General features: G+C 41.7%; 1 protein-coding gene and 1 long non-coding RNA gene across 2 annotated transcripts in view; both read left to right on the forward strand.

The window, feature by feature from the left end:
* The first annotated feature begins 1,130 nt into the window (after positions 1-1,130).
* On the forward strand, positions 1,131-9,098 carry LOC134442455 (uncharacterized). The gene is made up of 3 exons (XR_010033396.1): positions 1,131-1,224; positions 2,302-2,458; positions 9,022-9,098. It is a non-coding gene; the product is annotated as an uncharacterized LOC134442455 (long non-coding RNA).
* Positions 9,099-10,200: 1,102 nt separating this feature from the next.
* The window catches only part of LOC134442347 (butyrophilin subfamily 1 member A1-like), a 9,091-nt gene continuing 6,791 nt past the window's right edge, over positions 10,201-12,500 (forward strand). Inside the window, exons 1-2 of the mRNA XM_063192562.1 lie at positions 10,201-10,330; positions 10,382-10,467. Coding sequence (XP_063048632.1) covers positions 10,289-10,330; positions 10,382-10,467 — 128 coding nt within the window. The 5' untranslated portion in view covers positions 10,201-10,288. The remainder of the gene's footprint in view (positions 10,331-10,381; positions 10,468-12,500) is intronic.

Consider the following 12,500-nt stretch of genomic DNA (forward strand, 5'->3'; position numbering starts at 1 on the left):
GATGCGTCCCAGCATCTCTATAAGAGGGTCTGTCTGTCCGTCCGTCCGTCCGTCCGTCTGAAACGCATTCCTTCAATTGTGTCTGAAACGCATTCTTTCAATTGTTCCTTCATGTGGCCACAAGGCGGCAGACTTGCCATTTTGGACCGGAGCGAATGCGTGCAAGCATAGCCTTTCTAACCGGATGCTAACGTTGGCGAAAAGTAGCCTAGCCACAGGCTAACTGACAAACGTGAGGCCAACAACTCAGCCGATCGTGATGTACGCCACAAATAGACCAATCGACCTCATATTTAGACACTACAATGTTGATTTCTGCCTTCGATTTTCATCAGTTAAGAAATCTAGCGTCGGATTAACACATTATTAAGGTAGTAAAGCGAGTTGCCGCCATGTTTGTTTTCCAGAATCACCACCCGGGTAGAGAGCTCACGTGCAGCATTCTGGGTAATTGAGTTTCACTGCTTTGTGCCTTGACGGTGAAGCTGGTATTGAAAAAAAAGTCCATAAGCGCATGATTCACCCAAACGGTTTTATTTATTTATTATTTGTCGATGTTTAGATTCTTTCCCACATGCACATACTGCTGAAATGGCGTGATACTAAAGGTTGTTAGGCCTAATAAATGTCTGGTAATTTGTAATGTTCACTTCATCTAGGCTATGTGAAATTTCAAATCATAGCCTATGGTTCTTTTCCAAATCCAATAATGATGATAAGCTTATTATACCCTAAACTGCAAAAAATAAAGCCATGTCTCGCCATTTTGCTGCCTTGCTGCCTGCCACAATATTTGGAGTGTCCATGATGACCAATAAACAAAAAGTACATCCTCGGGGGGCGTTGACAGGCTAGGAGGAGGCCAGGGGGGCGTTTGGGGGGGGGTGTTGGGGGGGGGGGGGGGGTGGCATAGTTGGAACTGGCATAGAGGGACGCATCTGTTGTCCGCCTGTCGGCCTTGTTTTCATATGCCTTTGGTCGAAAGTTAGTTATCTACCCTCAATGATACTTTCTACTCTCTTGTGATATTTTTCTTATCTCTTCTCATCATTTTCTCTCAAGCAGATTGCATGACAGTGTGTAATGTGCTATACAAATCCTATTGCTATGTGTGTGTCCTTCTAGGACTGTTTGCAATGTGTAGCCGGGTGGTGTCACAACCCCATCTCAGCATTCTCTGCTATGTCTCTCTCTGCTTGATTGGTCTGCCCTCTGCATCCTCAGGTGAAATAATCACTGTCACAAACCCCATCATACCGCATTTCACCAATAATGTCACACCATCATGTCACACCATTATACTATACAGTATATCACGTAAGTGAGTACACCCATGTAATGAGTACACGTGCGGTGGTACAAGTGTGTTTTACAAAAAAGTTAATCCTCTCAATAGCCAAGCATGGTAGTGGGGACTGACATGGTTTGGGGATGCATGAATGTTGTCAACATTGGCAATCTGAAATACGCCTAAAAGAAACATGCATGTCAACATGCACTGTGACTACTGCAGATCATGATATTCTCCATAGGATTGTATTCAAATCTCACACCAATCTATTTAAGCCAGGTGCACACTCAAAATGTAAAAGTTCAATGCTAAGTTGATGCTAAGTAATGTTGTTAAAAGGTCACTAATCATTTTGTCAAAGTGAAATTTCTTTAATGCTTTCCTATGAAAATATATACACAAATCTGCAAAAACTCTGAGGAGTGTACTCACTTAGGTGATATACTGTACTACGTGTATGACCCCATTTCTGTTTCTGCCCTCTTGGAATTTGCAGTGTGTGTGTCTGTGTAAGTGCATTTGAGAGATGGGGGACATGCTCTGTTTGACATATAAAGACCAGATTTATTTGTGTGATCTCTTGGCACTTGCCGTAGTGTGTGTGTGTGTGTGTGTGTGTGTGTGTGTGTGTGTGTGTGTGTGTGTGTGTGTGTGTCTGAGAGAGCAAGAGATGGAGTGCTCCATGATACCATACGATTCGTTTCATTTTTTATGTTTTCAATTACTTTTCCACTTCTATTATGTTATGGAGCTATAGCACATTGGGCAGGGACCAGCGATTTGATTATTTTCTATACTTAAGAATGCCCTTCGAATGAAAAAGGTTCCCCATCCCCACCCCTGGCCTATGGGAAACCAGTTCATTGTGTGTGTGTGTGTGTGTGAGTGTTTGTTGTGCTTTTGTTTGTCTGTACATACTGTGCGTGTGCGTGTGTGTGTGTGTGTGTGTGTGTGTGTGTGTGTGTGTGTGTGTGTGTGTGTGTGTGTGTGTGTGTGTGTGTGTTGTGCAGTCTCCCTCCATGTGTCTGGTTCAGAAGGCCCCTTGGTGGTGGAGAAAGGAGCGGACGCCTTGCTGCCGTGTTTCCTGAGCCCGCCCCTTGACGCCTCACACCTGTCAATCACCTGGCATCGCCTGCTGATTGGCTCTTCCGACGTGCCAATCACCAGGTCAGGTCCGACTCCCACCTCCCAGACTCTTCCTAAATCCCATTGAGGTCTTTGTTGTGTTCAGTTGCTGTTATTGTTGAGTTTGGGCTTATGGTCCATTTTTTTATGTTCAATTTTTCTATTGACATCACACTTTTCAGTCATCGAATTTAGGGACGTTTTGTCTCACTCACAAAAGCTGTTATTGCTGTCATTTGAATGCAACTACAAGCCCATTGTGAATAACAATGTGTGAATGACAAAAAAATGTAATTTTCCAAACATCTGATTCTTACATTAGATGAAGAGCGATACAAAGAAAACAAATCATCCATCAAATATGACCAAAATGATTGATTTAGGGAGTATTCATCAATATGAAAAAATAACACGCCTCAAAACAGTTGGGATGGGGACATTAAAAGGCAGCAAATGTTGAAGAAGACTATAAACAAAGTAAAGGACAACTCTTAATAGCTAATTAACTGATGAGATGAGTTTATAGACAGTGTCAATTCCAGGGGCCACATAACAGAACAAATCCTAAATGCTCATCCTAACTTAAGATAGGAACAGTAAGATAGGAAAAATCCTAACTTCCTATTACAGAACGAATTCCTAAGTCCCTAGCCGTTTCTTATCTTATTTTTGGCCCCCCATCCTATCTTAAATTAGGAATTCCTAACTCCTCTATCATATTGATTTTTTCGATTGGTCGTGTCTGTTTCTGCCATTTCGAATGTGCACGAGTTTGATAGAATGTAACGACTTCACTTTTGAAGCGACGGGCAGAGCCGTAGAGAAAGAGTTGTCCTGAAGCCGTTGACGGCCGCGGACGAGCATGGCTGCTCTACATCCGGGGTTTCGCCGTCACTTCATTTTGCTCAAAGGGTCCTGTGCAGCAACGGGGACGCCATTGAGTGTCGTTGGCGTGTCGACCACTTCCCAGGTAAGTTGATATAATAGGGAGATTAATCAAAGTTGTCTGTCTGTGTCAGCGTAAGCTATCACAAGTACAGTCTCTGAGGATGTAATTTTTCCAGTTTGGGTAATATAAAATCACAATGGTAATGTGAAAACCCGTTAATTGTGTGGTAGCGTTTTCAGCACGGCGCTTGGTTCAACTTTGGATTTTGACGTGTTCGCAAAACATCAATGCTACCTTTCAATCTATATTTTAAACGATGACATGTCACATATGTCGCATATTTTATAAGATACCGTCCTGTTGTCTTCTGTCAATATCCATACAGTCGTTATGTTTGATTTCAGAGCTATTTGCTTACGGTCATTTATAGCTAATGTTTCTAAGCTAGCTGAAGGCTAATGTCAACAAAGTTATACTAGTTGATGCACGGAGATCTTTTGTGCTAACTAATTAGATCCAGTAATGGACTACGAGGCATTCAAATGCTGATGTTCATGGCTTCAGGTATTACTTAAGTAGAATTTGGGATTTTTGTGCCATTGAGTGTCTATTGTGTCGTGTGTCGACACAGGCTATCACAAGTACAGTCTCCGAGGATGTTTGTTGTTTTTGGGTAGTATACAATGGTGATGTTACCTGCTCATTTGTTATGCTGACATTAAGCTTACATTACTCGTGTATCTTTACGATAGCTAGATTCACAATGAACTGCGAGGCATTGAAATGCTGATGTTCATTTTGTCATTTTTCTGTTCGAATCTAGATTCTATAGCTATTTTAAAGCAGATGGTGTGCTGAAGCTGTGAGCTCGTGATGATCAGGGTAAAGTGCTGTTTATACATACCTGGGTATTTTGATAAACGAACATTTTCTTCTCTACGCTTAGCAAAATATTTTTGTTCACATCACAGGCAAATACGCATAAATATGCAGTTGAGAGCTGTCATAAATACGTTAAGCCTGTGCGCCGTAAGTGGAAGTCTGCGTTTATATACAAACGCTAACCGGAGATTTTAAAGAGTTTTTTTTGGAACTTCATTTATAGAAGGAAAACCTTCGTTTGTGAACGAAAGGCACAACCGAAGGGGAAGGTCTTAATATATTTAAATACCCGGGTATGTATGAACAGCACCTGATTAGAGTGTGGTTCATATTATTTTCGGTCAGATATTAGTGTGTGACATTACCAAAGAACTGCAAGAATTATTTTTTGTGTACTTGTGTATTAACTACAATCAGTAAAATCATAACCTGGTAGCCTATTCGTCAACGTTTCAACATTGCAGTGTTAATATTTCAGTCGTTGAACAGTTTATGATTAATGCTTGCCTTTCTGTTTTAAAGCTTTCTGTTGGTCTCCCACCCACCAGCAAACTGAAAACCTGCTGGAGCAATCCTGGCGTATTTCCCAATAAGCTGTAGACTTGTGATTCAAGCTGGAAGACACAAACCACTCATATGACCAAAAGGTAAGGTTACTAGGGTTTTTTATCAAAGGGGAAAACGCTGGCACAGTGCCCTCATGCCAGACATAATTTCTCCACAACATTCTAATTATTGCAAACACATCAACTGTAAAGTGTTTTGGAGACAAGAGAATATATGTAGTTAATTGAAATTCACAATCCAGCAATACAATGATAGATTCGACAAATTGTACTAAACTCAAAATGTAGGGATGTGGTGGGTGCAGTAGTATACTCATTTTTGCACTACCATAATTTCATAATTTCACTGATATTAACAATATTTTTGAATTGTAAGTTCAACTGTCTGTCAAACATTTATTCAAGTTTTACAACTTCATAGAACTTAATAATAATAATAATAATAATAATAATTGTATTTGTATAACACTGTTTCATACAAGGCATGTAACTCAAAGTGCTTAACAAAATGGGAAAAAAAACTTCATTGTTAGAGATGGATTTAAAAGGAGAGGTATAGAGGAGAGGCAGAAAGTAATGTCATCGTTAACTTTAGTTAACAATTTTAAGTAATGTCATTGTTAACTTGGTTAACAATATGATCTACCATAAAAGACACATTTTGATTCAGTTTGGTTATATGTTGGTGGAGACCGCTACAGCAGGCTGGTGCAGGAGGTGGTGTTGGTGGAGACCGCTACAGCAGACTGGTGCAGGAGGTGGTGTTGGTGGAGACCGCTACAGCAGACTGGTGCAGGAGGTGCAGACTGGTGGTATTGGTGGAGACCGCTACAGCAGGCAGGTGCAGGAGGTGCAGGAGGTGCAGGAGGTGGTGTTGGTGGAGACCGCTACAGCAGGCTGGTGCAGAAGGTGCAGGAGGTGGTGTTGGTGGAGGCCGCTACAGCAGGCTGGTGCAGGAGGTGAAGGAGGTGGTGTTGGTGGAGAACGCTACAGCTGGCTGGTGCAGCCTGGTGGTGTTGGTGGAGACCGCTACAGCTGGCTGGTGCAGGAGGTGAAGGAGGTGGTGTTGGCCGCTACAGCAGACTGGTGCAGACCGGTGGTGTTGGTGTTGGTGGAGACCACTACAGCAGGCTGGTGCGGGTGATGTTGACGTTTCCCTCCAAAAGAGTAACTGCAATGATATTACAGTATTACGGTATTGACACTTCAATATTTTTACATGACAATGAAGGCCATAAAATGGCCTACAAAAAACAAACCGAACTCGTTTTTTTGGGGGGGTATAATCTGATATAATTACCGTAAAAGGACGCTCTCGCTCAATGAAATGTGCAGACCGGTGGTGTTGGTGGAGACCGCTACAGCAGGCTGGTGCAGCCTGGTGGTGTTGGTGTTGGTGGAGACCGCTACAGCAGGCTGGTGCAGGAGGTGAAGGAGGTGGTGTTGGTGGAGACCGCTACAGCAAAATATACTCATCAGACCAGGCAACATTTTTCCAATCTTTTAGTGTCGTGTATGGTGAGCCAGTCCAAATTGTTGCCTTATTTTCCTGTTCTTAGCTGACAGGAGTGGCAGCAAATGTGCTTTTCTGCTGCTGTAACCCATTTGCCTCAAGATTTGATGTGCCGTGTAATCAGGGATTCTCTTATGCATACCTTTGTTGTACAGAGTTGTTATTTGACTTAATGTTGCCTTTGTATCAGCTCCAACCAGTCTGGCTATTCTCCTCTGACCTCTGCCATCAACAAGACATTTTTTGCCCACAGAATCTCTGCTCACCCTTTTTCCCCCCTTACCATTCTTTGTTAACCCCAGAGATGGTTATGTGTGAATATCCCAGCAAATCAGTCTTTTCTGAAATATTCAAATCAATCCCTTTCAGCACCAACACCCATGCCATGTATTTAAATAAATCTCTCTCTCTTTTTTTTTTCTCCTGTCTGCTCCACTCTGGTCATAGGTTGATGCTTTCAATGCATTGGAAGTTCCAGCATGTTTCCAGTTCCAGTGAATTCCAATTCTTCATGCATTATTGATTTCACGAACACACACACACACACACACACACACACACACACACACACACACACACGTCTTGTCATGTACACAGACATGCCGTTTTATTCATAGTTATTTTGTTTGGGTTGTTTATGTTTCTATACCAATATAACTATTATTATTTGGAGTAATTTTTCTTTCAAATAAAAGATTGAACCATTCAAGCACAGGTTGTACAGCTGTGGGTTATTTACTTCATGTTCATTGCATCATGTTCATGTTCATTTGCATCCTGCATTGAGTGGTTTGGCAGGTCTGATGATGACTAGCATCATAAAGGCCGAAATTAACAGTAATGTTATATTACTGTAGGCCTACAACTGGGACATGCTGTGTTTATATATATATATGCGTGTGTGTGTTTATTTTTTTATGTATTGGAAGTATTTTATCCATTAAAATATCCTACTGTAAATCTGCTGAATCCAAAACAAATAGACATTATCAAGGGCTACGGACAATTAGCATCTCAATGGTAAGTAATGGAGCTTCCTAGCTAAGATGACGTTTCCCTCCAAAAGTGTAACTGCAATGATATTACAGTATTACGGTATTGACACTACAATATTTTTACATGACAATGAAGGCCATAAAATGGCCTACAAAAAACAAACCGAACTCGTTTTTTTGGGGGGGGGTATAATCTGATATAATTACCGTAAAAGGACGCTCTCGCTCAATGAAATATATTGACAGCTCCCGGTGTATAGGACCCTTCTGCGGTGGGCGTAGACTACGCAAACCACGTGACCACTCGTCGGCAAAGATCAAAGGATGATCCAACTCTTTCTCTACGGCTCTGGCGACGGGCAGCCAGTTGTAGCCTAGGCTACGTGTTGGGGGGAGAACGCATAGCCTAATTATTCATAATTACGGACGAAAAAATACAGTGAATCAAAGGAGGGCGAGGGCGTTACTTTCCATCATTCATGTAGGCTACATTTGTAGCTAAGAATCCTCAAAAGTTTCCTCATAGCCGTGTTGTCAGTTTCAGCAGTTCCCGTCGCAAATCCGCCACCTGAATGCTGTTTTAACAATGTGCAAATTCCCATGATCAAGTAGGCTAGCTTATTCAAATCAATGAAACGGGCGACGAAACAAGTCACATCGACTGTCAGCCTAAACAACGCGTGTAAAACAGTCATCATTCTGGGATGCCTCCGTGTGAACTAAAGACGTGATCATAGAAACATTAGTTTGAATGACAGCATGAAGATGGCAAGAGGGAGGGAGAGCAAGGTGCGCCTTCCTGTGTGACTGCACTGACAGAGGACGAGGGAGAGCGAGAGGAATCGGATCATTAAATAGGCTAACTTTTGAACAATGCTACGAAACCTAGAAATGCTAAACCCTGTTTAGTGTTTAGCATAATATCTACACCGTTAACTTTGTGAGGACAAATGGATTAGTTTTGTGTGGTCTATACATTCATCCGTAGACCTAGAAGACAAGGCATTGTAACTTGTCCTGTTCAACTCCTGAGAGGAGACTTTGGCGAGGGAAGTCGGTTGCTTTTTTGTTGGACGTTGCGAAATCAGTCTTTGATGTGCAAACCCCATGGTCAAAGTAGGCCTAATTCAAAGGTTAGCCTACACTTGTTAATAGGAAATGTGTTTGGCTTTCAAACTAATTTCTTTTTTAATTTCTAAATAAAGGTAAGCTATAGGCCTATTGCATGGATAGAACAATGACAGGCATCAAATTATTTAGGCCTACATCAGGCAACTATGGAATTGTAGCCTGCCTGTTTGGGAAGCTACCGTGGTAACCGTACCAGTGCCATTTTTTTCTCTCTTGAAAACAAAATGCTCCCATTAACCCAGGCATCACTGCTCTAGGTGTTTTGGTGTGATGCCCCATGTTGCTGACATTGTGCATAATGCAAAAAAAGCACCAGTAACAGTGGTATCCTGAGTTTAGGACAGGGTGTATGGTCTCCTAACTTAGGCATCTTAAGTTAAGATATTCCTAACTTAGGATGCTTCTGGAATGGCTATATTCCTATCTTAAGATAAGATAGGATTTCTTCCTAAGTTAAGTTAGGAAACCTCCTTCTGTTATAGCAAAATTCCTAAATCCCTTCCTATCTCAAGATAAGATAGGATTTCAGACTTAGGAAGTTTCTGTTATGTGGCCCCAGGACACGATTTCAATGGCTTAAATGGTGGGTGCATTCCTCTTCACGTTTTTTAGTGTTTTCCTTTCTGTAGTGCTTACAATGTGAGAGGTCTTGACCAAAGGCCAGCCACTTCATCACCTGCTGGTCCTCATGATGGTGCTAAACGGTAAAAACATAGAAGATAATGCCCTTTGTCCTATAGATCTCCCTTCAAAATATGATGAGCGAGTGACTTTTTAGGCTGTTTAAAACCCATATGTATCATTCAACACTGTATTTAACTCTACAAATGAGTGAGAACAGCTTAACCAATGCACTACTGCTCCCCCATGCCATGGAGGCTGACTTTTGAAGTGAGCACTAACTCAAGTTGGATGGTTCATTTTCAATGTAGCACAGGATATACAAGACTATTATTTTCAAAAAGAATTACATTTTTAAGTAAAGTTTCCTGTGTCTTCTGGGTCTATTCAAGTGAACTTCGGTACATAGGGGAATGTTAAACCCCTCTATCGTTAGCACACACAAAGTGTTCTTAATAATTTTCAATAGCTTTAGTTGTTGGAGTGCTAGAGTAAGACTACAGCCAATATACTATATTTCATGATGTCATGAACCTATGCAATGATTTTAATGACAAACATATTGCTTATATCCACACAATCAATCAAACGGAATTCAAATCTTTATGTAATAACTGTGGTAATTATTCTCTCTGCATCTTTAATTCCGAGTGACTCTCTGTATTGGTCTTATACCTGGACACTCATATTGTCCATCAGTATGATCTATTTTAAAATGTTCTTCCTTGCATTGTTTTAGCTTATTTGGATGTTTATTACATTTCACTCATCCCCGTCCCAACTTATTTGAGACGTGTTGCAGTACATTATGTCCTGCAAAACAATATTCTTTCTCTGTTTTAGCACTTAATATGTCACACTATGTTCACACTATATTCACACGATTCTCCATCTAATGAGTGTATTGAATGATTTTGAAAATGATAGCATTTTGATTTTATTCACAGCTTACCAAGTGTCTCAACTTCACCGGAGTTGGGGTTTGTACATATCCGTCATTACCAGGGGACCCCCTTTACCCCCAAATCAATAGAAATCAATAGAATTTAGTTAAAATTGGGCGGGATTTAATGGTTCCAGGCGGGCTTTGAGCTTTTTTTGGGCTGGCAATCATCGGTCTCATCTAGCAACCCTGACTTCTACTTAATACAACTCTGTTCATCAGTTCCCGCTTGCTGACTGGCTCTCCTGACGTGTCAATCACCCAGGTCCCGACCCCTGCTTGGCTCCTCTGACCACTGGTTGGTTTACGCCCGCGCCGGCAGTGATGATGAGATGATCCATCACGCTGCCCCAGGCTACAGTGGCCGAGCTGCTGTGAGTCCGCGGCACCTCCGTAGTGGAAACCTTTCCCTCCTCATCCAGCAGGTGGCGCTGAACGACAGCGGAACATACCAGTGCACTGTTCGCAACGCTAGCAGCATGCAACACACACGTGTGGAGCTTCAAGTCAGAGGAAATACTGTACACACACACACACACACACACACACACACACATAATGTAGGGCCTAATATAACAATGATTTGTAGAACATTTTCACAGGGCAGTCATGGGTGAGCGGTTAGGGCGTCAGACTTGCATACCAGAGGTTGCCGGTTCGACTCCCGACCCGCCAGGTTGGTGGGGGGAGTAATCAACCAGTGCTCTCCCCCATCCTCCTCCATGACTGAGGTACCCTGAGCATGGTACCGTCCCACCGCACTGCTCCCCATGGGGCGCCACTGAAGGCTGCCCCCTTGCACGGGTGAGGCATAAATGCAATTTCATTGTAGTGTGCAGTGTTCACTTGTGTGCTGTGGAGAGCTGTGTCACAATGACAATGGGAGTTGGAGTTTCCCAATGGGCTTTCGCTTTCAAATCGACTTACTGCCTCTAGAAACAAGTGTCACTGGTCCATGCACACAGGCCACAGGAAAGAACAGATTAATTGAAGAATGGAATTTGATTTAGCCTATATAGACCAGAAACACAAAGCACAATGTTGTGTGCAAGGGCATAAATATGTAAGGCCTACGTGAGAGCGAAATATTTTTGTCTTTGCTCTGGGGGGCACTTTCATTAGTTTTGTCATTAGTTTTACTTCATGTCAAGGTATAGGCAAAGTAAGCAGTTGCCAGCATTTGCGGCTTTCCTCGGTGATGGGTGTGAAACAACACCTCTTCTAGAATATTTTCTTCTATAACGATAGGGACACATAGACGTGAATTTGGCCAAGCGAAGCCAACTTCGCCATTCATTCCTATGAGAGAGGCGAAGGCAAGAGAATGCAAGCAAACAGGAGCGAAGCGAAGCTGAATTATTAAAGAAAGTTTAATGTTATGCAAATGAGGAGCGAATTCGCCTGCCGCGGCCCTATCAAATCAACAACATAACTGTTCCATTCCATTTGATTTGCTGCGACGACCTGATGACGGTTGAATTTCGCCTCTCTTCGCTTCGCCTCCCATGTGTCCCTGCCGTAAGAGTACACACTAGGGTCTATGACTTTCTTTCATTCCATTTAATTGTGAGTTGTTGAGGTCAAGTCAAGTCGGTTTTATTTCTTTACATGCACTGGTCATATAAAGAATTTGAAAATATGTTTATGCAGACATAGACATACTTTAGGTATAGACACAGACAGTATAGACATAGACAGTACACATACAGACATTTAAAGTGCAAGGCTAGAAAACAGAACACAGAGAACATATTAAAAACATATATTAAAAATATTTTGTTCTGCATTTTCAATAATGTCCTAATGTGACAATTCTGACATAGTAATAGTAGCATTGTGAAACAAAATAATAATAAGGTAAGTCATTTGTAATGGCCATTTTTATATTGTGCTAGTATGACATTTCTAATTAGTGGTTGTAGTGTGGACGCATAGAAATACATTGCACAATTTAAATCAGCACTAGACAGTTGAAGGTGTGCATATTTACATTTGTATTGGCAACTAGTTGTTTCAGGACAGTCAATATACGCTGCTTTGTCATTCAGAGCAGAAACATACCGGCCTGAATGGCTAATGATACTTCAGTTTCTACTAGCCAAAGATGATTTTAGCGCGTATGTGGCAGGCTGACGGATGTCAGTACCAATCCCTGAACCTCATGTACCCACATATCCTATTCATTAAAATAGGGATGCATCGATACCGATACCAGTACCAGTAGCTCCCGATACTGCTCATTATACTCGTACTCGTACTTGTCAAGCACTTGCCGATACCAGCTACGAGTACTACTATTACTCAAAACAATGCAAAATCTTGTCATGTTCTGTGGACTTGAAATCAGCATGGAAAAAAGTGCCACCTCATACATTTACTAACATTTAAATCTACATGGAAATGGACAATAAAAATATCACAGGCGGAAAAAAAACAAGGCCATGCATTTATTTTCATTGTATTTCGGTGGTAAAAGGTATCTGTACTCGGTATCGGCAAGTACACACATTAATGTACTCATACTTGTATCGGTTTTCAAAAAAG

This window comes from Engraulis encrasicolus, chromosome 1, assembly GCF_034702125.1.
Source record: "Engraulis encrasicolus isolate BLACKSEA-1 chromosome 1, IST_EnEncr_1.0, whole genome shotgun sequence".
NCBI lineage: Eukaryota > Metazoa > Chordata > Actinopteri > Clupeiformes > Engraulidae > Engraulis > Engraulis encrasicolus.